At 44.4% G+C, this 24,195-nt stretch overlaps 1 protein-coding gene across 1 annotated transcript in view; it reads right to left on the minus strand.

The window, feature by feature from the left end:
• The window catches only part of CSF1R (colony stimulating factor 1 receptor), a 30,023-nt gene extending 22,924 nt beyond the window's left edge, over window positions 1-7,099 (minus strand). Inside the window, exons 1-3 of the mRNA XM_053565976.1 lie at window positions 6,855-7,099; window positions 2,332-2,589; window positions 1,603-1,887 (exon numbers count right to left, since the gene is read on the minus strand). Of these exons, the coding sequence (XP_053421951.1) occupies window positions 1,603-1,887; window positions 2,332-2,589; window positions 6,855-6,903 (592 nt within the window). The 5' untranslated portion in view covers window positions 6,904-7,099. The remainder of the gene's footprint in view (window positions 1-1,602; window positions 1,888-2,331; window positions 2,590-6,854) is intronic.
• Between the last annotated feature and the right edge of the window lie 17,096 nt (window positions 7,100-24,195).

Genomic DNA, 24,195 nt, shown 5'->3' on the forward strand with positions numbered 1-24,195 from the left:
TAGTGCCTCCTTTCCCTACAGAGACCTTGGAAGGCCCACTTACCCCGTCATCTCTGCCCCTCCCCAGTCCTCCCGTTCTCACTCTAGACCGCAATAGTAGCCACCTCAAAGACCTCCCTGCCTCCCCTCTGCCCCCCACCCCCAACCTAGAGTCCTCACAGCAGCTAAAGTGATCTTAAAAATATAACCTGGATCAAGCGTCTGTCCTGTGTGAACATCAGTGACTTCCCATCACACAGAATAAAAGCCAAGGTCCTTCCCACACCCCTGACCTATTACTGACCAGCCCATCCTTTGTTTGCTGCTCTGCAACTGCACTGGCCTCCTTTCCCCCTGCAGGGCCCTTGCACTAACCCCTCCCTCCTGGAAGGCTTTTCTTCCCCTTCTTTGAAGGGGTGGCTATTCTCATCCTCCAGAGCTTTAGCTCAAAAATTCCTCTGAGAGACCTGTGACCAGCTTAGCTGAATTAGCCTTACCAGCACCACCCTTCTTCCCCGACACCCCCACCCCAGCTTTCCCCAGCTTGGTTTCTTGTTCATCGCAACTTGTGTTGCTTTTTTTCTAATCTTACTCTCCAGGAGGATGTCAAATCCCTCACAGCACAGGGCCTGACACACAGTGGGCACTGAATTAATGTTTATGGCTGTTGCTGCTCTTGAAAGTTGATCTAATTCGGTTTCCCAAGGCCAAGAGAGATGGAAGGACTCAAGATCACTGAAGGGATCATGGCAGAACTAGGGCCTGGGACTCTTGGCTCTCAGCCAGCCCAGGGCTCTTCAGGGGGAAGTGCCAGGAAAGGGTCCTAATGCCTTCCTCTGCCTGCACAGCTGGGGTCCTCTGACCTCCTGGACAGATTTAAAGTGGACTCAGGTCTTAGGAGATTGGACCAGCCAGGCCACTCTGCCCTTGTCCCTCAATACTGTCCCCAGCCCTAGTCCTCAGCCCAGGGCCCTGTTACTTTCTTTCACTAGTCCTCGCAGAAACCAGATCCCCGCCTGCCATCCCAGCAGGGGAGACCCCACAACCTCCTCTACCACCACTGGACCACTGCCAGAGCTACCCTGTGCACCTCGGCTGCCTCCCTGCCTCTTGGCTCAGCACCTCTTTTTAGGTGCCCATTGCCCAGCTCTAGGCTGTCTCTGCAGGGGACCTCCACGTCTGAGGCTGTGAGAGTGTGTCCACCTTCCTTCTGTGCCTAGAGTGGGCAGAGCTGCTGTCCCTGCCTTGCCGCTTGTACATGCTGTGTCCTCTGCTGAAGCAGATCTCTGAGTAGCCACCTCCTTCACACCACTCACATTTTAGCCTGAATAAAACATCTGCCTCTCACCAAGCTTCCTCCACCCCACACTTCAGTTGCCCTGGTTAATGTCTTTCCCCGCATGTCTAATGGTTTCACATGACCACCGAGTCGCTTGCTTGCGTGTGGTCTGCCTCCCTGCCCCAACACTTCTCCTGTCTTGCCCCATGGATGGTTGTAGATCACTTGGAGGGAAGAAGTGAAAGGAGGGCATCCTGTTCCCTCCCATCAGTCCGGTTCCAGCCACCACCCGCATGGCTGCCTGCTCTCTGTCCCTGCCCTCCAGCACCCACTGCCCCGCACACCTTTCAGCACATTGAGCTGGATGCCCAGGGACGTCACCTTCCTGCCGTCCACCAGGGCACTGCACTGGTAGTAGTCGTTCTCAATGTACTTGGCCTTGTGGATGGTGAAGCCATTCCAGAGGGAGAAGGAGTAGTTGGTTTGGCGCCTGGGGGTCCGGCCCCGCGTACGCACTAGCGAGACGTTCTTCCCCAGTGCTGGGTCTGTGAGCAGGCAGGGCAGCAGTGCATCCTGGTCCTCAAACACCGTCACCTCCTCCGCTAACAAGTTCCAGGGCCGATCAGGGTCTAGGGTAGGGGAGCACAAGGTTACAGCTGCCCTCCCTTCCACTGGGCAAAGTGTGCCCTGGATACTGGTGACCAAGAAGTTCAGAGAGGCTGATCATTCCCCCAACGTCACTCCATCCCAGGGCAGTGCAGTGGATGCTGCAGAGGGGGGGTGCTCTGGAGTCACATACACCTGGGCTCCAGTCTAGTCCCACCACCTGATGCTGGGTGACCTCTCCAATACTGATGCTGCTGGGCAACCTTCCTGAGTCTCTGGAAAATGAGCATAACAGAACCCACCTCTCAGGGCTACTGTGAGGACTACATGTGAGGAGCACTGTCCTGGTCCTTGGGGGTGGTCTTCAGTGAGTGAATGTAGAGCTGACTTGTCAGGATTGTGACTGTTAGGGACCAGCTCTCCTACCCCATTGCAGCAGTGCCCGGGAGGAGGCACAGAGTCCTCACCTTTGACGTAGAGGTGGATGGTGGCACTGCCCCCCAAGGGGTCTCCAGGCTCCCTGCAGTGATAGGTGCCCGTGTTTTTGAAGGTGGCATTGTTTGTGGTCAGGACACTGCTGGGGGCATCAGGGTCCAGGGTCCAGTGGGGTGAGAGGGGGCCATCCCATTCCACGCTGCCATTGCCCACACATCGCAGTGTCACCGTCGCACCTGGCTTCACTACTAGCTCAGGACCGCTGGGCTCTATCACTGGGACCCCTTGACCTGGCGGGGGAGGGATGACAGGTAGAAGTGAGACCTAGTGTGACCTGCCCCTGCCCACGCTGTCCCCTAACTCTGAGATGAATGGTGCTGGTGCTGGGGGGTCACCCTGAACAAGTCTCTGGCCCTCTGGTCATTTGCTCTACTCCCAACCCTAAACCTGCTCAGGGATGGACAGACATGCCCCTCTAAGACAGGGGGCTAGGAGCTTGCTTGGCCTCTGTCCCACTGGGGTCCCCAGCCTCCTCTCTCATCCTCCCTCCTGTGATCACATTGTTCTGTCATTCCTCCCCCCAGGAGGGGACTCCTCCAACCCTGGGTGGAAAGCTGGCTGTATCTCTCGAACTGAGCCAAGGATCTGGCTCAAAGCTGGGCTCAAACTAGCAAATGTAGAAACAAATGAATGGAACATTGATGGCCAAGTCCTCTGACTTAATGCATGCTGAAAGAATAAAAGGGGTATAGGATTTTAACTCAGTATTAGAGAGATCCCAAGAGTCCTCTGTTGTACCCTCTCTCTACATTGAACGTCTGGTCTGTAGCACGGTGGGATGGTTCAGAGGCACTGTGCCTCAGTTTCCCCACCTATAAAATAGAGACAAGAATTATACCCACTCACTGATATGTTAGAAAGTTTAAATGCATGGGAAGTCCTTAGAGCCAAATATGTTAGGGTTAGCTGTTATGTTTATTACCTCATCTACTCCCAGCAACCTGCCCCTGCACCAACATACGGCTGCACTTACTAGGGGAGCCAATCTCTTTTAAGGAATATTTTCTTGAAGGCAAAAAGAGAACTTGAAACTCCTAGCAGGCCCTCCGGGAAGAAGGCCCTTTGACTCTACAGCGTCAGCATTTTTCCAGGCCCCAAAATAGAGGCAAATGGAGGGAAGTGAGAGCTGACTCATGCCTCAGAGGTTCTGCCAGGCACCCCCTGGCCTGTGTGGGCGGAAACACACTGCTGTGGCCAGGCTCGGCCTGGTTTCCGCTCAGCCTGCGGCCCTTCTGCCCGGGATGTTGCCACTTCTGCTTCCAGCCTTCCTGGCGGTGGCTCCCTATCCAGGCGCCAGAGAGCCCAGGAGAGGAGGTGCCACCTGCTGGGTGATGGGATGCCCAGCACTGGGAGGCCTGGCTCTGCCTCTGACCCACTGGCTGACCTTAGCCAGTCCATCTCATCTTCTCTGCTCTGTTTCTGGTGATGGGGGCACAGGGACAGACCAGCTCCAAAGGCTTCCTACGAATTTAGTACTTCTCCGTTGTTCCCTACAATAGCTCCTTAAATGGGAATTTTCCCCATTAGCTGCCCTCCTCCAAGGAGCCCAGAATTGGGAAGGTTTCCTTTCTCACATGCTTTCTGGATAGCTTAATTCATTTTTTTAAAATTTTGCACCCATCAGAAATGTACAGTCTCTCTGCCCCAGCTTCTGATCAGCAGAAGAGATTGAGAAGACCGAAAACCACCAAGGCTCACACCTTTTATGCAGCTCAGCCTCTAGGAAGAGGGACAAGTACCATTTCTAGCATCTTTTCAGCAAATCTCAACAGAGCTAGTGCTGTCTTATCACTGCTGCAGCAATCCAGGGCCCCCAAGCTGGGGTTTTATTACAGGAAACAGCTTGCAGTGTGGCTCACACCAACTTGGGTTTGGAGCTTGGTTCTTACCCTACCCACTGGGTAGGTTGCTTAACCTCTGTGAGCCTTAGGTGGCTCTATGGTCTGATGGGAAGTCTGCTGAGGATGCAGTGAGATGCTGTGCAGAGCTGCTCCTGCCCTGGGCTGCTGCTTCATCTGTGGCATTTCTAATATCCCTGATGGGCCAGATGCTCTGATATCTAAAGATTTTCACCTTTCAAGGTCACAGACTAGGACTACAACGCCCCGTTCTTGACTGTAGCTCTGCGCTGTGTTCCTTTTCCATACCAGCCTTGCTTTACAGGGGCCTTCCCTTTTCTGCTCCCTCAGCCTTTCTCTCTTGCTCCTGCCTTGGCCTCCAGGAAATGTGGTCAGGGAGAGCATCTGTCCTGTTTTTGTCCTGTCCTACTGTCTCAGATACACATGCAGAATAGGGCTGATACCCTCAACTTCCGCCACCACTCCCCCCTGCTGGCTTGGCTAGCGGGAAGGAGGCCCTGCTCAACCCCTGTCCCACCCCCACCGCCTGGGGTGAAGGTCACAGGCTTAATGGGCATGGACCAATGTCTCCCTTTGTGCATGTCCATTCTTTACGTCTTTCATCCCTGCTCCCAAATTCTCCCCATCCCTCCCACTCTCCTGACAGACCCCTCTGCTATCAGCTCCCAGGATGTGCCCCAATCTCCAGTCTTCTCCCCTAATACGCTCACGCATATTCACACACACACACACACACACACACACACACACACACACACTGCACACACTAACGGCTAGGACACAGTCCCTCCTCAGCTCAGGCCCTCCTCTCAGTGATGGGAAAAGCAAGCTTCTGTTTCAAGGTTCCCCCACACACCCCTGAGCCCAACACAGTGGCTTCTCTCTCATTCACCTCTGTTCTGTTGGGCTGAAAACTTAGGATGCCACCCTGGGCTAGACACTGGAGAACCCCCACAACACACACACACACAGCCCACAGGAAGGTTCTGGGTGTGACGACAGGGCAAGGTAGTGAAATCAAACCCATGGAACTTTCTAGGGTTAGGGGAATAGCCTCTGTCTTAATTGGGATGGTATGTACACAAGTGTGTGCACTGAACTGTACACTTAAGATTCTGTGCTTAGGGCCACACGTGGTGGCTCATATCTATAATCCCAGCACTCTGGGAGGCCGAGGCAGGTGGATTTCCTGAACTCACGAGTTTGAGACCAGCCTGAGCCAGAGCCAGACCCCACCTCTAAAAATAGCTGGGCATTATGGTGTGTGCTTATAGTTCCAGCTACTTGGGAGGCTGAGGCAAGAGAACCTCTTGAGCCCAAGAGTTAGAGGTTGCTGTGAGCTATAACGCCACAGTGCTCTACTGAGGGTGACAAAGTGAGACTCTGTCACAAAAAAAAAAAAAGACTGTGTTTGGCAGGGTGCAGTGGCTCATGCCTGTAATCCTAGCACTCTGGGAGGCTGAGGCAGGTGGATTGCTTGAGCTCAGGAGTTCAAGACCAGCCTAAGCAAAAGCCAGATCCTGTCTCTACTAAAAATAGAAAAACTAGCTGGGCGTTGTGGTGGGCACCGATAGTCCTAGCAACTCGGAAGGCTGAGGCAGGAGGATCGCTTGAGCCTAAGATTTTGAGGTTGTTGTGAGCTATAATGATGCCACAGCACTCTACTGAGGGTGAAAGAGTGAGACTCTGTCTCAAAACAAAAAAAAGACAAAGACTCTGTGCTTTCTACTCTATGTAAGTTGCATCTCAATAAAAAAAACACCCAAACCCAGTGGAATTGACCAGGTCAGAAAAAGATTTTCAGTGAGCCACCTCCTCATCAGCAATCAACTGATTGGGTCCTGTGGGGAGGCCAGAGTGAGGCCACCCTTCCTACCCACCAATTCCCATCTGCCCTCCAAATGAGCAAGCAACAGAACATAATATGTGTTTGTTGAGCCAGCAAGCCAAGCACACAGCCCTTTGCCTCTAGCCAGGCATCCTCAGTGGAAATTCTTCAGCACCTGCTGCTTCCTGAGGATCTCCTGAGACCTGACAGCCTGTTTCAGGGAGGGCCTGGTCTTTCCTTAGGCCCCCTTCTGGCCTTATACCTCTTTTCTCCCAAATTCCCCTTATTTGAGCTCAGGACTAGAGAGGCCAACCTCTGGTCACTCCCCCTGACCCCTTTGCCGCCGTGTGTGCCAAGGAATGAGCGCTGCCCCTTCAGGCCTTTCTGAGTCAGATCCAACCTAGAATCATGGAGTCGCAGGCTGCCCCACTGAGCTCTGTAAATCAGGGTCTGCACTGTAACAAGGCCGCCGGGTGGTTTGCGTGCATAGGAAAGTTTGGAAAGCACTGCTGTAGTCTAGTCCTTCACTGCCCACAACACCTGCTGTTCGGATGTGGTGGCCACTGAACCCCTGATAGTATCAGAGGCTTGTTCAGGACACATGGTAAGTCTCGGACAGATCACAGCCCTGGCCAAGCTAGTTCCATTTCACTCATGCTCTCTTTTCCCTCTACTGCCTCTCCAAACCTTCTATCTCCCCAGCCCCAAATGGGAACTCCCTGTGGGGAGCAGCAGCTCACACAGTCTTTTACAAGGGCCCTCTCTGTCACACTTCGCCAAAGCCCCCCAACACCCATACTGCTCTTACCAGGCCAAGCTGTGGCCACCAACAGAAGCAGCAGGACTCCTGGATCCATGGCCTCAGTGGGCAAGCAGCAGGCTGGTATAGGGCCAGAGGTTGGCCAGGGCACCTAGTTCCCAGCTACTAGCTCCGTGCGGATCGGGACACTGGACACACGTTCCTCTCAGTCGCACTGGCTGTTTGTCTTGTTTTTCCTCTTCCTCCTCCTTGGGCTGATCCTCTTCTTCCCCTTTTAGCTAGGCAAGGCAACCACAGAGTTTGGAAATCTTGGGTCTTTAGAAGAAAACAAAGCCTTGACCCCCCCAGAGGGAGGAGCAGGGCCAGCCTAAACCTGGAAGGAGCTGGCTGAGTTTGGGGCCCTTTCGAAGTCCATTTCCAAGGGGCCTTTGGAGAAGAGACATGCCTAAGAGCAGGCAGGCAGTCAGTAGCACAAAAATGGGGGTCTCCAGAGAGACCAGGCAGTTTAGGCCGAGCCCAAAGAGAAGTTAGGTTGTGTGATAGTTGTGAAACACATGTCCTTCTTTCCTGGCCTATGACACTTAAAATCCTTGGAATCTCTAAAGTAATAAATGTCTTTTTCTATGCTAATAGGCTGGCATCCCCTAGGTAGCTTGAGAATGGGAGTTGGTCACCAGAGGGCAAGGGTAGAGAGTTGGGGCTTCTAGCTCTATCCACCTAAACTCCGAGAAGGGGGAGAAGTCTGAAGATTAAGCTCATCACCAATGGCCAATGATTTAATCAATCATGGTTGTGTAACAAAGCCTCCATAAAAACCCCAGAAAGACAAGACTGAGAGAGCTTCTGGATAGCTGAACATGTGGTGCTTCCTAGAGGGTGGTACACCCAGGGAGGGCATGGAAGCTCTGAGCCCCTTCCCACAGGCCTTGCCCTATTCATCTCTTCATCTGCATCTTTTTGTAAAATCCTTTATAATAAACTGGTAAAAGTAAGTGAAGTGTTTCCCTGAGTTCTGTAAGGTGGTCTAGTAACTTAATGGAAACCAAGGAAGGGGGCAGTGGGAACCCTGATTTCTACCTGGTCCATCAGAAGCACAGGTAAAATAACCTGGAGCTTGAGATTGGCATCAGGAGTGAGCTCAGGAGGTTGAGACAGTACTGAGCTCTCAACCCATGGGATCTGATGCCGTCTCCAGGTAGATAGTGTTAAAATTGAATCAGAGGATACCCAATTCTGTAGCCGGTGTCCACTTCAGAATCTGGAGAATTGCTTGTTTGCTTGGTGTGCGGGGAAAACCCTCACACGTCCAGTGTCAGGAGTATTTTATGTTGTAATAGGATAGAAGAAACTGAGTTTTGTTTTTTCCTACATACAGGCTAGTCTGGGAGAGCCTGAAAATAATGGCAAGAAGCTTTCGTTTATAGGACACACACTAGCCAAGCCCTTTACGTTCACTGTCTCCTGCAAAGCTTTATGTGGTAGATACTGTCATCATTCTCATTTTGCAGACAGATGAGAAAACTGAAGCTTAGTGAAATCAAATACCTTGAACTTGCCCTTGGTCACACAGCTACCAAATGGTGGAGGCGGGATTTGGATCCAGGCAGTCTGGTTACAGACCTGTCTTTGATGGATTAGTTACTTAGTTATTCATTTTTACAAAGAGCCTAACTGTTCTGCTATAATTCTTAAAAAAGAAATAGTGTTCTTTTTTTCTGCTTTCCTGGATACAATTGCTTTTACTTCTTTTAGCTGATTGTCTTAGTATTTTCTTTCTTATCTCTAAATAACCTGGTGGCAAAGTGACTTCTTGAAACTGAAAAATCCCAGTATAACATTGATCCAGGAAAACAATCATTCTTCCCATGTACTCATGGATGTGTGGGTGCGGATGCATGTGGGTGTATACTTTCTTTTTCAGGAAAGTGTTTTGAGCCTTTAATATTTACAAATACTAACCAAAACAGACTCAAGAAGAAATAGAAACTCCAAATAGATGCACAACACGTAAAGAGATTTAATCAGTAATCAAAAATTTCCCAAGAAAGAAAAGGCCGAAGACCAGATGGCTTCACTGGTGAATTCTACTAAACATTTAAAGAAGAATTAACACTAATCTGTCTAAAACTCTTCTGAAAAATAGAAGATGAGGTAACATTTCCCAACTCATTCTATGAGACCGGCATTTTCCTGATGCCAAAGCTAGACAAAGACATTGCAAGAAAGGAAAACTAAGGACCAGTATAGATGCATGTATATAGATGCAAAACCAAAATCCAACAGAATATTAAAGGATTATACATGATGACCAAGTAGGATTTATCTCAAAAATGTGAAGGTGGCTCAACACATGAAAATCAATATAATACATCATATTAATAAAGTGAAAAATATCTCATATGATCATCTCAATCAAGGAAGAAAAAGCCTTTGACAAAATCCAGCATGTTTTCATGATTAAAAAAAAAATCACCTAACAAATTAAGAACAAAGGGGAACACCCTTAACTTGATTAAGGGCACGTATGAAAAAACACAACTAGCTTAATGGTAAAAGACTGAAATCTTCCCCCATTAGATCAGGAATAAGACAATGATGCTTGCTCTTATCATTTCTTTTCAATGCAGTACTGAAAGTCCTAGTCAGAGAAATCAGCAAGAAAAAGAAATCAAAGGAAGGAAGAATTAGAACTACCTCTATGTACAAAAGACATGATCCTATAAAGAAAATTCCTAACAGAGCCACAAAAAAGAACTTTTACAGCTGATAAATGAATTTAGTAAACCTGCAGCATTCAAGATCAATACACAAAACTCGATGATCCAATAAGGAAATTAAGAACACAATTTTATTTTGATGGAATAGCATCAGAAAATAATAAAATACTTGGGAATAAATTTAACCAAGGAGGCACACAACTTATACATTTTTTTTAATTTCAGCAATTAATATGAGGGTACAAATGATTAGGTTATAATGTTCGCATTTGTTAAGTAAAGTCCCTGTTACAGTTGTGTCCCACACCCAGGAGGTGTGCAATATACAAGACGTTGTGGCTGTGCGTGGTGGCTCACACCTATAATCCCAGCACTTTGGGAGGCCGAGGCAGGTGGATTGCTTGAGCTCACAAGTTTTTTGAGCCTGAGCAAGAGCGAGACCCCTGTCTCCAAAAAAAAAAAAAAACATAGTGGGGGTTGTGGCAGGCACCTGTAGTCTCAGCTACTTGGGAGGCTAAGAGAATCACTTGAGCCCATGAGTTTGAGGTTGCTATGAGCTATGACGCCACAGCCCTCTACCAAGGGCAACAAAGGGAGACTCTGTCTCCGAAAATAAAAAGACAGTGTGTACATTTGTGTATATTGAAAACCACAAAACACACTAACAGAAATTAAGAAAGCCTTAGTAAGTGAAAAGACATCTTGTTTTCATGGATTGGAAGATTCAGTATTGTTAAGATAGTAATACTCCCCAAAGTAACCTATACATTCAATGTGTTTCCTATTACAATCCCAACAGCTTTTTTTTTTTCTTTCTGGAATGGAAAAGCTGATTTTGAAATTCAGATGGAATTTTAAGAGACACTGAATATTCAAAACAATCTCGAGAAAGAAGAACAGAGTTGGAGGGGTCACGCTTCTCAGTTTCAAAGCCTACTATAAACCTACAGAAATCAAAGCAGTGTGATATTGGCATAAGGATAGATATATGGCTCAATGGAATAAAATTAAAAGTACAAAAATAAATTTTGGGCAATTGATGTCCAACTAGGATGACAAGACAATTTAATGGGAGAATGATTGGATTTTTCAACAAATAATGTTAAGAGAACTGGATATCCACATGCATAAAAAATGAAGTTAAACCCTTATTTTACACGATATCCAGACATTAACTCAAAATGAATCAAAGAGCTAAGTACAAAAGTTAAAACTATTAAACTCTTAGAAGGAAACATAGGAATAATATTCATGACTTTGGACTTAGAAATGGTTTCTTGGCTATGTCACCAAAAGCATAAGTAACCAAAGAAAAATAGATAAATTGGTTCCACACCTGTGGCTCAAGCGGCTAAGGTGCCAGCCACATACATCTGAGCTGGTGGGTTCAAATCCAACCCAGGCCCACCAAACAATGATGATGGCTGCAACCAAAAAATAGCCGGGTGTTGTGGCAGGCACCTGTAATCCCAGCTACTTGGGAGGCAGAGGCAGGAGAATCACTTAAGCCCAGGAGTTGGAGGTTGCTGTGAGCTGTGACACCACAGCACTCTATCCAAGGTGACAGCTTGAGGCTCTGTCTCAAAAAAAAAAAAAAATAGATAAATCAAACTTCATAAAATTAAACATTTTTGTATATCAAAGGATTCTGTCACAAAATGAAAAGACACCACAGAGAATGGAAGAAAACATTTGCAAATCATGTATCTGCTAAGGGCTATTTATCCAGAATCAATATACAACTCAACAACAAAAGAGAACTTAATTTTTAAACGAGCAAAAAAAAATTGAATAAATATTTTTCCACAGAAGATATACAAATGGCCAAGAAGCACATGAAAATATAGTCAGCATCATTAGTCATCAAGGAAGTGCAAAATGAAACCCTAATGAGACACTATTTCACATCTACTAGGTTGGCCATAATTTTAAAAATCAGAAAATAACAAGTGTTGGTGACCAGTACAGTCACTTAGCACTTTGGGAGACCAAGGCAGGAGGATCACTTGAGTCCAGGAGTTCAAGCCCAGCTTAAGCAACATAGAGAAACTCATCTCTACAAAAAAAAAAAAAAAAAAAAAAATTAGCTGGGTGTGGTGGTGAACACCTGTAGTTCCAGCTACTTGGGAGGCTGAGGCAAGAGGATTGCTTGAGCCCAGGAGTTCAAGGTTACAATGAGCTATGATAGTGCACCATTACACTCCAGCCTGGGCAACAGAGCAAGACCTTCTGTTTATAACAAAAACAAAACCACAAAACCAACTAAACAAATGTTGGTGAGATGTAAAAAAATTGGAACTTATGTACATTGGTAGTAGAAATGTAAAATGATACAGTTTCTATGATAATCAGTTTCACAGTTCTTCAAAAAATTAAACATTAGAATATCATAGGACTCAGAAATTTCACTTCTAGATATAACCAAAAGAACAGAAAACAGAGACTCTAATACTTGCACATAAACATTCAATGCAGCACTATTCACAATAGCCAAAAGGTGGAAAGAGTTGATAAGTGGATAAACAGAATATAGTATATCCACATAATGGAATATTATTCAACCATTAAAAGGAAGGAAGTACCTGCTGAAACCTGCAACAATGTGGATGAATCTTTTTTTTTTTTTTTTTTTTTGAGGCATAGTCTCACTGTGTTGCATTTGGTAGAGGGCTGTGGCATTATAGCTCACAGCAACCTCAAACTCTTGGGCTCAAGCAATTCTCTTGCCTCAGCTTCCCGAGCAGCTGGGACTACAGGTGCCTGCCACAACGTCTGGCTATTTTTAGAGATGGTGTCTCACTCTTGCTCAGGCTGTTCTTGAACCTGTGAGCTCACGCAATCCACCCACCTCAGCCTCCCAGAGTGCTAGGATTATAGGCATAAGCCATAGCACCCGGCCTACGTGGATGAATCTTGAAAACATTATGTTAAGTGAAAGAAGCCAGACACGAAATGTCATATATTGTATGACTTCCTTTATATGAAAAATCCAGAATAGGAAGTCCCATAGAGACAGACAGCAGACTAGCGATTGCCAGGGACTGTGGGCAGAAGAAATGGGGAGTCACTGCTGAGTGGGTGAAGGGTTTGCTTTGGGGATGATGAAAAAGTCTTGGAACTAGATAGAGATGATGGTTGTACTATGTCGTAAAAATACCAAATGCCAGTGAATCCTACCCTTTAAAATGGTTAATGTTTAATTTTGTTATATGAATTTTACCTCAAAAAAAAAAAAGGAGGGATAAATTATGACTTTCTCAGGCAAACAAAAACAAAGAATTCATTGCCATCAGACCAGTACTACAAAAAAAATTCAGGGAAGTTCTTCAGGTAAAAGGTAATGGCAGAATATTATACTTCAATAGAAGGGAGGAAAGGGTGTGCAGTACGCTATTGCGAGGTCCTTATTACTGTGTTTAAAGCGATGTTATGCCATTTTAAGAGATACTTTGATTAATTTAAAATATATATCATAAGAACTAGGATAACTGCTAAAATATTTTTTAAAGAGGTATAAGTGGGCGGCGCCCATAGCTAGTGGGTAGGGCGCTGGCCACATACATGGAAGCTGGCGGGTTCAAACCCGGCCCAGGCCAACTAAAATCAACAATGACAACTGCAACAAAAAAATAGCTGGGCGTTGTGGTGGGCACCTGTACTACTTGGGAGGCTGAGGCAAGAGCAGCACTTAAGCCCAAGAGTTTGAGATTCCTGTGAGCTGTGATGCCACGGCACTCTACCGAGGGCAGCATAATGAGCCTCTGTCTCAAAAAAAAAGCAAAATGTATAAGTTATAAGCCATAGTGGAAATCAACTGGAGTCATAAAACATAATTAATCCAAAGGAAGACAAAGAATAAAGAAGAAGACTAGATGAAATAAATAGAAAACATCTAATAAGGGGTGATGCCTGTTGCTCAAAGGAGTAGGGCACTCGCCCCATATACTGGAGGTGGAGGGCTCAAAGCCAGCCCCAGTCAAAAATTGCAAAAAAAGAAAACATGTAATAAGATGGTAAATTTTAATCCAATGATATCAATTATTAACTTAAAGGTAAGCAGTCTAAATACAGTAGAAGCTCTCTAAGTTGACCACCCAAGGGACTGTAACAAACTGGCTAAAATATGGAGGTGGTCAATATAAGGAACTTCTTTTTTTTTTTTATTAAATCATAGCCGTGTACATTGATATAATCATGGGGCATCATTCACTAGCTTCACAGACCGTTTACTAAGTTTCACATATACCCTTGTAAGATGCACTGCTGGTGTAATCCCACCAATCCCCTTCCCTCTACCCACCTCCTCCCTCCCTCCCCTCCCTTTCCCCCTTCCCCCTATTCTTAGGTTGTAACTGGGTTATAGCTTTCATGTGAAAACCCTAAATTAGTTTCATAGTAGGGCTGAGTACATTGGGTACTTTTTCTTCCATTCTTGAGATACTTTACTAAGAAGAAGATGTTCCAGCTCCATCCATGTAAACATGAAAGAGGTAAAGTCTCCATCTTTCTTTAAGGCTGCATAATATTCCATGGTGTACATATACCACAATTTATTAATCCATTCGTGGATCGATGGGCACTTGGGCTTCTTCCATGACTTAGCAATTATGAATTGGGCTGCAATAAACATTCTGGTACAAATATCTTTGTTATGATGTGATTTTTGGTCTTCTGGGTATATGCCCAGCAGAGGGATTACAGGATTGAATGACAGATCTATTTTTAGATCTCTAAGTATTCTCCATCTCTTTTCAAAAGGAATGTATTAATTTGCATTCCCACCAGCAGTGCAAAAGTGTTCCCTTTTCTCCACATCCGCGCCAACATCTCTGGTCTTGGGATTTTGTGATATAGGCTAGTCTTACTGAAGTTAGATGGTATCTCAAAGTAGTTTTGATTTGCATTTCTCTGATGATTAAAGATGATGAACATTTTTTCATATGACTAAAGGCCGCACGCCTGTCTTCAATATAAGGAACTTGTATTGAGTATGTGTGGTGCTTGTCCATTCTATGAAAATTAGGTCAACTTAAGGAGGTGGTTAATATAGGGGGGTGGTCAACTATGGATGGTTCTACCGTATTCTACAATTAAAAAACAAAGATTAGTCAACTGGATTAAGAAAAGTCAAAACCGAACTGTTATCTGTCTACAAGACACTCATTCTAAATATATATAAAGACATAGATAGGGCAAAAGTAAAATGATGGAGAAAGATATTCCATATCAACAGTAATCAAGAGAAAGCTGAACAGGGCACAATGGTATAATTAGATACGAGGAATAAGTTCTGGTGTTCTCTTGCACAGTATGGTGACTATAATGAATAATTTATTATATAATTCAAAATAGCTAGAAGAGAGGATTTGAAATGTTCTCATCACAAAGGAATGGTAAATGTTTACGGTGATAGATATGCTAATTACCTTGATGTGACCATAACACAATGTATATGTGTATGAAAACATCACATTGTACTCCATAAATAAATACAACTGCTATATGTCCATTGAAAATAAAATAAAATTTTTAAAAAAGAAAGCTGGCTCAGCACCTGTAGTTCAGCAGCTAGGGCACCAGCCACATACACCGGAGCTGGCGGATTTGAATCCAACCCAGCCCTGCCAAACAATAATGACAACTGCAACAAAAAAATAGCTGGGCATTGTGGCAGGTGCCTGTAGTCCCAGCCACTTGGGAGGCTGAGGCAAGAGAATTGCTTAAGCCCAAGAGTTTGAAGTTGCTGTGAGCTGTGACGCCACAGAACTTTACTGAGGGTGACATAGTGAGACTCTGTCTCAAAAAAGAAAGAAAGAAAGCTGGAGTACCTATATTTCTATCACAGTAGACTTCAGAACAAGAAATATTTCAATCTATAAGAAACAAACTGATAGAACTGAAAGAAGAGATGTACAAATCTCATAACACTCCTCTCCAGTAATAGATTAGTATGACTAGGGAGAAAATCAACTAGGATACAGAAAATCTGAACAAAACTATAAACCAGCTTGACCTAATTGTTATTTATACATCTAACAATAGCAGAATATGTATTTATCTTAGGGGCATATGGAACACTCACCAATATAGATCATATTGTGGGGCATAAAATAAGTCTTAAAAAGATTAAATGATTAAATCACATATTTTAATAATTAAAGCATTTTTTGCACCACAATAGGATTCAACTTGAGGTCCTTAATAGAAAGGTGTCTGGAAATTGAGCAACACACTTATAAACAACCCATGAATCAAAGAGGAAATCACAAGGGAAATTAGAAAATATTTTGAATTGAATTAAAAAAAGAAATCAATGATCCAAGCCTCCACCTTAAGAAACTAGAAAAAGAAAAACATATTTAACCCAAATCAACCATAAAGAAGGCAATAAGGATAAAAGCAGAAATCAGTAAAATCCAGAACAGAAGAATTAGAGAAAATCAATAAAACAAGAAAGACATAAATTACAAGTATCAGGAATGAAAGAGTAGACATCTACCAACTCTACCAACATTAAGAGGGCAATAGGGGGCGGTGCCTGTGGCTCAGTCGGTAAGGCGCCGGCCCCATATACCGAGGGTGGCGAGTTCAAACCCGGCCCCGGCTGAACTGCAACCAAAAAAAAAAATAGCCGGGCGTTGTGGCGGGCGCCTGTAGTCCCAGCTACTTGGGAGGCTGAGGCAAGAGAATCGCTTAAGCCCAGGAGTTGGAGGTTGCTGTGAGCTGTGTGATGCCACGGCACTCTACCGAGGGCCATAAAGGGAGACTCTGTCTCTACAAAAAAAAAAAAAAGAGGGCAATAGGGGAATACTGCGAATGACTCTATATCCATAAATTCAGTATAATTTACTGATAAATTCTTTAAAAGACACAAACTTTTAAATCTTACTCAAGAAGAAATAGATAACATAACAATCCTGTATTTATTTTAAAAAATTAAACTATTAAAGACACTCTAACAGAAAAAAACCCTCCAAGTCCAGATGGTTCCACTGGTGAAACCAAACAATCGGAAAATAATAATGCCAATCATACACAATTTTTTTCAAATATAGCATAGCAGATACTACTTCTTAACTCATTGTATAATAGCAGCACCATCCTAATATGGTGAGCACAGAGGACATAAGAAGAAAATAAAATACAAACCAATATCCTTTATGAACATAGATGCAAATATTTTTAGCAAATCAAATCTAAGAATATATAAAAAGAATAATATGTCAAGTTCAAGTGGTATTTGTTACAGGAATTAAAGTTGGGTTCAACATTCAAAACTTCAAGCAATGTATTTACTACATCAACAGATGAAAGGAAAACCATATAAGCATCTCAATAGATGCAGAAAAATGCTTTGACAAAATTCAAGGTCTATTTTGGAGCACACTTCCTGGACATGATAAAGGGCATCTGCAAAAAACCTACAGCTAACTTTGTGCTTAATGGTGAAAGACTAAATGCTTCCCCTCAGAGATGAAAAACAAAGCAAGTATATCTGTTCTGCATTTAACATTGTGCTGGAGATCCTAGACACTGAAATAAAGCAAGAAAAAGAAATAAAGACATACAGATTTAAGAAGAAGAAATAAAACCATCTCTATTTGAAGACCAAATGACTGTCTTATAGGAAATGCCAAAGACTCTATGAAGAAGTTACCAGAACTAATGGGTAAGTTTGACAAGAACACAGGCTACAGGGTCAATTATACAAAAATCAATTAAATTAAAACTGAAATTTACTTTAAAAATTATTATTTGCAATAGCACTGAAAAAAACATGAAATACTCAGGTATACATCATATTAAATATGTGCATGATCAGCATACTGTGTGGAAAAGAAATTGAAAAAAAGACCTAAATAAATGATGAGATATACTGTGTCTGTGGGTTGGAAGACTCAATATTGTTAAGCATGTAAATTCTCTCCCAACCTTATCTACAGATTCAACAAAATCCCTGGAGGAATTTTTGTAGAAATTGACAAGGTGATTCTAAAATTTATATGGAAACACAAAGGAATTAAAATAATCAAAATAGTTTTAAGAAGAGAACAAAGTTGGAAGACTCATGCTATCCGGTTCACAGACTCCTATAAAGCTACAGTATAGTACTGGAGAAAGGATAGGCATAAAAATCAATAGAACAGAATACAATCCAGAGATAGACCTGGACATATGTAGTCAGTTGATTTTTGCCAAAGTTGCAAAAGTAATTCAATAAAGAAAGAATAGTCTTTCAAAAAATGGTGCTGGAACAATTGGATAGCTATATGCAAAACCAAAAAAAAAAAATCTAACAAACAAAAAGGTCTTGCTCTTTACCTTAAACCCTATACAAAAATTATCTCAAAATGAATCAAAGATCTAAATGAAAAATTATATAACTACTACAAGAAATAGAGAAAATCTTCGATCTTATGACCTCAAAGGTTAGAGAATGATTTCTTAAATGCAATACTGAAAACATCCATGTGAATATGATCCACAAAAGAAAACAAATTGATAAATTGGACTTTATCAAAATTTAAAACTTCTACTTTTTTAAAGAGACAATTAAAAGACAAACCACAAACCAGGAGAAAATATTTGGCACCACTTATCTTCTACAGGACTTTATTCATTCTATGTGTATTACTGATGGATATTTAGGTTGTTTCCAGTTTTGCTGTAATGACAAATGTCGCAATGTATCTTGGTACACACATGCACACATTCCTTTTTTTTTCTTTTTAAATCATAGCTGTGTACATTGATATAATCATGGGGCATCATTCACTAGCTTCACAGACCTTTTACCAAGTTTCATATATAGCCTTGTAAGATGCACCGCTGGACATTTTTATTGTATGTGTGCCTGCCAGGAAGCACAATTTGTTGGATTATAAAATATGCATATTTTTTGGCTCCGTGCCTATAGCTCAAGCAGCTAAGGCACCAGCCACATATACTAGAGCTGGCAGGTTTGAATCCAGCACGGGCCTGCCAAACAACAACGACAACTACAACCAAAAAATGGCCAGGTGTTGTGGCAGGCACCTGTAGTCCCAGCTACTTGGGAGGCTGAGGCAAGAGAATTGCTTAAGCCCACGAGTTTGAGGTTGCTGTGAACTGTGACGCCAAGGCACTCTACTGAGGGCGACATAGTGAGACTCCATCTCAAAAAAAAAAAAATAAAAATAAAATAAATAAAATAAAGTAAAATAAAATACGCATATTTTCAACTTTTGTAAATAAAGCTGAACTGTTTTCCCAAGTAGTTGTGTCAATTTACACCCTTATAGGCAGTGTATGAGATTTCTCGTGCTCTGAGTCCTAATATGTACCAGAATACATTAAGAACATCCAAAACTCAGTAAGAAAAGAAATAATTCAATAGAAATAAGCAAAATATTTGAACAAGGAAGATTACAAAGATGATGAATAAATGCATAAAAATATACTCAACATCAACATTTGGAAAAGTACAAATTAAATACAAATTAAAACCACAGTGAAATACTACTACATATTAGAACGGCTAAAACCAAAAAATAGAAAAACTGGTATTTTCAAGTTCAACAAAGATAAGGATATAAATAACTATAATAGATCTCTCTCTCTCTACATATATATATGTATATGTTGCTATGGGGGGATGCAAAATAGTACAGCCACCTTTGAAAATCAGTTTGACCATTTCCTATATAGTAAAAATATACTCAGCAGGCCAGGTGTGGTGACTGATACCTATAAATCCTAGCACTTTGGGAGGCCAAGGCACTAGGATGGTTTGAGGCCAGGAGTTTGAGAGCAGCCTGAGCAAAAGCAAGACCTTGTCTCTACAAAAAATAGAAAAATTAGCCAGGCATGGTGGCAGACGCCTATGATCCCAGCTATTTGGGAGGCTGAGGCAGGAGAATGGCTTGAGCCCAGGAGTTTGAGGTTGCTGTGAGCTATCATGATGTCACTGCACTCTAGCCAGGATGAAAGAGCAAGACCTTGTCTTAAAAATAAAAAAAATAAAAAAACGGTTTCCAATCTGACAGAAAAAGTGTTAATTCATTGAGGTTTTATCATAATATACATTTCCTGGATTAGTGGTGAACATTTTTTTACCATGTATATATTGACTATTGGTATTTTTTTTTTCTTTTTGAGATAGAGTCTTGGTTTGCTGCTTGAGCTACAGTGCAGTGGCATCATCCTAGCTTGCTGCAACCTCAAACTCCCAAACTCCTGGGGTCAAGTGGTCCTCCTGTCTGGCATTTCTTCTACAGATATAATTACCCATCTTTCTTTGTCTTTTTTTGGCTTTTATTTATTTATTGGGACTACCTACAATCTGTGCTACGTCTACTAACCCATCATCACACGTATTGAAAATATTTTCTACTGGTCTGCCACTTTTCTTTTAATGTTCTTTTAGTGTCTATATTCACACAAAGTTTTTACTCTGTATGTAGTCAAATCTGTTGGTCTTTCCGTTTCTGACTTCTGGGTTTTGTGTGTTTCTTAAGAAGGCTGAATCATTTATTGTTTATAAGGCACTTTCATTTCCATTTTCTCATACAGGCCTGGGTCATAGGAACTCAGTGAAGTACATATTATCTCCTCTGTATAGATAAGAAAAGGGAAGGTCAGGGAGGTTAGTGACTTATCTTGCTCGAGTCCCACAGCTACTTTGGGGAAGACTCAGAGCAGAATCAGGGTTTTCAAGGTCTCAGGCCCAGGTAGTTGGTTGCCACTTCCTGCTACCTGAGTTATCTGGCCACTTCCTGCTATCTGAGTTATCTACCTGAGTTATCTGCCGGCCAGTGTCATTCCCTGCACTCCTCAGAGCATCCTTCTGTTGTGGGAAGCAATTAGCTGATATTTTCCTGTTTGGGGTGAGATCTGTCTGTGGCACTTGTCTGTCACTCTGGCACTGCATTCTGGACCCATAAGCAGCTCTGTCTCCTACCCCTTGACAGGCCCTTCAGCCATGTGGTCAGCCCCTGAGGTCTCCAGAGGTAGACCACTTCTTCAGGTTGAGCACTCTGGTCCCTTAGCCGTCCTCTTGGGACATGGTCTCCAAGCACATTTGGTCATCCTCGCTTTCATCAGCTCTTCAACAATAGGCAGGGTCCTCAATGTGATACTAACTTTTTAGGGCCCAACACCTTTGGAGGCAAGCCCCTAAGTGTGGTGGCATGGGCACAATCAGATGCCATGGGGGATCAGAGGACAGAGAATATGTGAGGGCTTCCAGGGCAGTGGCATTAGAGTCGGGCCTTGCAGGAGGAGCAGAAATCCTCCAGAAAGAAATTTCAGGACAGGGAATAGCATGAGGCAGAGGCAGTGAAAGATCAGAGCTCCCTGGGGCCAGCAGAGTGTGACGGAGTTGAGCAGAGATGGGAGTAGGGAGGGTTTAGGGCCAAGTGCAGAGGTCCCTGACCACCTGCCTGGTTGCCCTGGCTGGATACACAGCCTTGACCCTATAGGCATTGGTCTGGAGGCTGTTAGAGGATTATAACTCCAAGGACAGTTCAGGGACTCCATTCTCAGAATCACAGGGGTACCTATTAAAACACAGATTCCTGGATCATCTCGGGCCTGCTGAACTAGGGGTGGGAAATGGGAACCTGTAGGTGGAAATGTAATGCAGGCTGACATGCCAGAGGACTTGCCTGGGAAGGGAGGGCCTCAGCCCCTGTGCTGCTCAGCATGCCTGTGATGGTGAGAGGGGTCAGAATGTTCTCCACAATAGACAGAAAACTAGTTTGGGGGCATCGAGTAAAATTCAGCAGTTTAGTGGAGATAGGCTATCAGCCGAGTTAGAAGGGGGCCTGTGGCTCAAGGAGTAGGGTGCCGGCCCCATATGCCAGAGGTGGTGGGTTCAAACCCAGGCCCTGGCCAAAAACTGCAAAAAAAAAAAAAAATTACCCTTGAGGCAAAATAGTCTAGCTTGTAGGTTGTAACCATAGCTGTTTCTCTCCCATCCCCTAAGGCAAGTTTGTTACCTACTTAGTTCTGCCCTGGAGAATTGCTCTATGATTTAGTGCCTCCACCCTGATGACCTTTTTCATAATCAAAAGACCACCTGCATAATTGAGTCATGAGACTGTTATCTCTTTACTTCTTCATTCTATAAATACAAGCTCTAAAATCTTAAATAAAAACCTCCTGAGATTTCAAATCAGGGCGGCACCTATCTGCCTCCCTACAGGCTGATAACAGTGTCCATCACTCTGGGTCTCAGCAGATTTTTTCACAGAAACTCTGCATGTGAATTTCTCTGTCCCTGGCTGCAACAAGAACCTGTACAGGTAACAAGATATCTAGGGGAGTCCTATGCTCACTCATGGCTGAGGCTGCTGGCCTTGAAAGCCCTGGATGGCTTGAGGGAACCAGAGAAACCCTAACATGGATGTGAGGTTTGTGTTTGGTCTTGGGGTAGAGTCCACAGGTTTCATGCAATTTTCACATAGTCCCTGACCCAGGCTGCAGAAATCCCTCTCTGGAGGAGCATGCATCGCTGGAGGAGAGATGTGGCTGGCAAGGGGGCGGGGGTGAGGCCAAAGTGGCTCTGAGAGGTGGCCTAGGCCGCCTTGGCAAAACCTGTCTCTGGCCCCAAGATCAGAAGATACTGCTGGCCTGGTCATTTCTGTCCACCCAGCTGACTCCTACAGCTCCCTCAGACTCTCTACCTCCAAGACACCTTCCTATCCCTGCTAAAAGGGCAGGTGTCTTTCTGTGCATCCCTAACCTGCTGGGCTTACTCCTATTCCTGCACTTTCCTTGGGTTTTGGGTCTCAAAGGTTTATCAGGTGATGACTGTAAGTTAGGTAGCATGGCAAGTGCACTTGCGAGTTTTCTCAATGAATCCTCAACCTTAGAGGTAGGTGTGGTTATTAGCTCTGTTTTACTGAAGAGAAAACCAAGGCTCAGAGAAGTTAAGTCACTTTTCTGAGATCACACAGCCAGTGGGGGTATTTCTGCCTCCTGTACCTGTGGTAGACCTGATCATTCTGTCCCACTGGCTTTGAATGAGCCAAAGAATGAATGCTGGATCAGAAACCTCTGTGAGCAGGAAGGTGCTCTGCTCTCTGGGGATATGGCATCTGCAGGCCAAATATTTTCTGAGGGCTCTTTATGTGCCAGGCACCATGCCAAGCTCTTTGCATATGTATCTCATTTAAAGCTCTTAACCATGAGGCTGGTCCTATAAATTATCCCCCTCTTGTGGATGAGGAAACCAAAGCTCAGAGAGGTTAGGTCATTTGCCTAAGGTCCCAGAGCCAGCAGATGACAAAGCCGAGCTTAGAACCAGGCAGCCTGGCTACAGAGCCTGTCCACTGACCACCACTCTGCACAGGGGCACTCTGGTTTCCCCAACAGTGAGTGTGCTACCAGCGGACAGAGGATGGAGGTGCCCTGGGGTTCAGTGGGGGTGATCTCTGACCATGGAAACCACAGTAATGCTGCCAAGAGGGTGATGAGCAAAGATCCCAGATAGACATTACCCTTTCCTGTAGCAGAGGAACTTTGAGAAGGGTTTGCACGTCAACCCAAGGATTAGGAAATTCTGAAACACATGTGTGGGTCATGTCACGCTTATGCACAGACTGAGAGGCTGGTCCTCATCTTCTTGCCTGGCACACCCTGTCCCTTGGGCATGCTCCTTGTGCCAGTATCTGGACTGAGCTCTTTGGACTGAGCTCATTGCACAGACCATCTCATTGACCCTCATAGCCACCCAGAGGAAAGCTGATGAAGAAAGACTGACTCGGAGATGGTAAGTGACAGCTGATAAATATAAATGGCACCTCTGGGTTTCGAACCCAGGAACCCAGAGCCCATATGTTCAACCACTGGCCTTCATCAGTGGCTGGGGCTCTCAGGAGGATTAAGGGTAGAGGGGAACAGCCCAGGCTTTGAAGCCAGACAGACCAGAAATTCATTCTCCACTCCTAGCTGTGTGACCACAGCCAGGTCCCTGGCCTCTCAAGGCCTCACGGCTTCATCTGTAAAATGAGGAGGGGGATATTGACTTCGATCCAGTGAAACAATAATGCAAGTGAGATGTGTGCAGCACATATTTATCAAGCGTTGTCCCTGGCTTTGGGGACATGGTAGTGAAAGGGCAGGCATAGTCTTTCCCTTCTGGAACTCATAGCATGGGAAGCCAAGAGAGGAACCAGGCTTCAGGGGAGTTGCAGAATGTCCTGGGAACACAGAAGAGAAGAGTCAAGGAAGGCTTTACCCGAGCTGAAAAGAAGTGAGAAGCATGAGGAGCTGGGTGGGGGGAGGTGCAGGGCAGAGGAGAGAACGTTCCAGGAAGAAGAAACAGCACAGTATAGGCCTGGATGCAAGAACATGCACAGGGAATTGGTGCCTGAGAGTGCCAAACATATGAGGCACAAATGAAGGATTGGGAAGAGAAATCACTTTCAGCAGAGGAATCAAGAAGGCTTATTGGAGGAGGGTGTGCTGGAAGCTTAAGCAAGACTTTGACCTGCAGGCTTGGTGCCCAGAGCTCAGTGAGTAGGACACTGGCCACACATGCCAAGGCTGGCTAGTTTGAGCCCAGCCTGGACCTGCTAAATAATGACAACTGCAACCAAAAAATAGCCAGGCGTTGTGGTGGGCACCTGTAGTCCCAGCTACTTGGGAAACTGAGGCAAGAGAATCGCTTAAGCCCAAGAGTTTGAAGT

The sequence above is a fragment of the Nycticebus coucang genome, chromosome 17, assembly GCF_027406575.1.
Source record: "Nycticebus coucang isolate mNycCou1 chromosome 17, mNycCou1.pri, whole genome shotgun sequence".
In the NCBI taxonomy this organism is placed as follows: domain Eukaryota; kingdom Metazoa; phylum Chordata; class Mammalia; order Primates; family Lorisidae; genus Nycticebus; species Nycticebus coucang.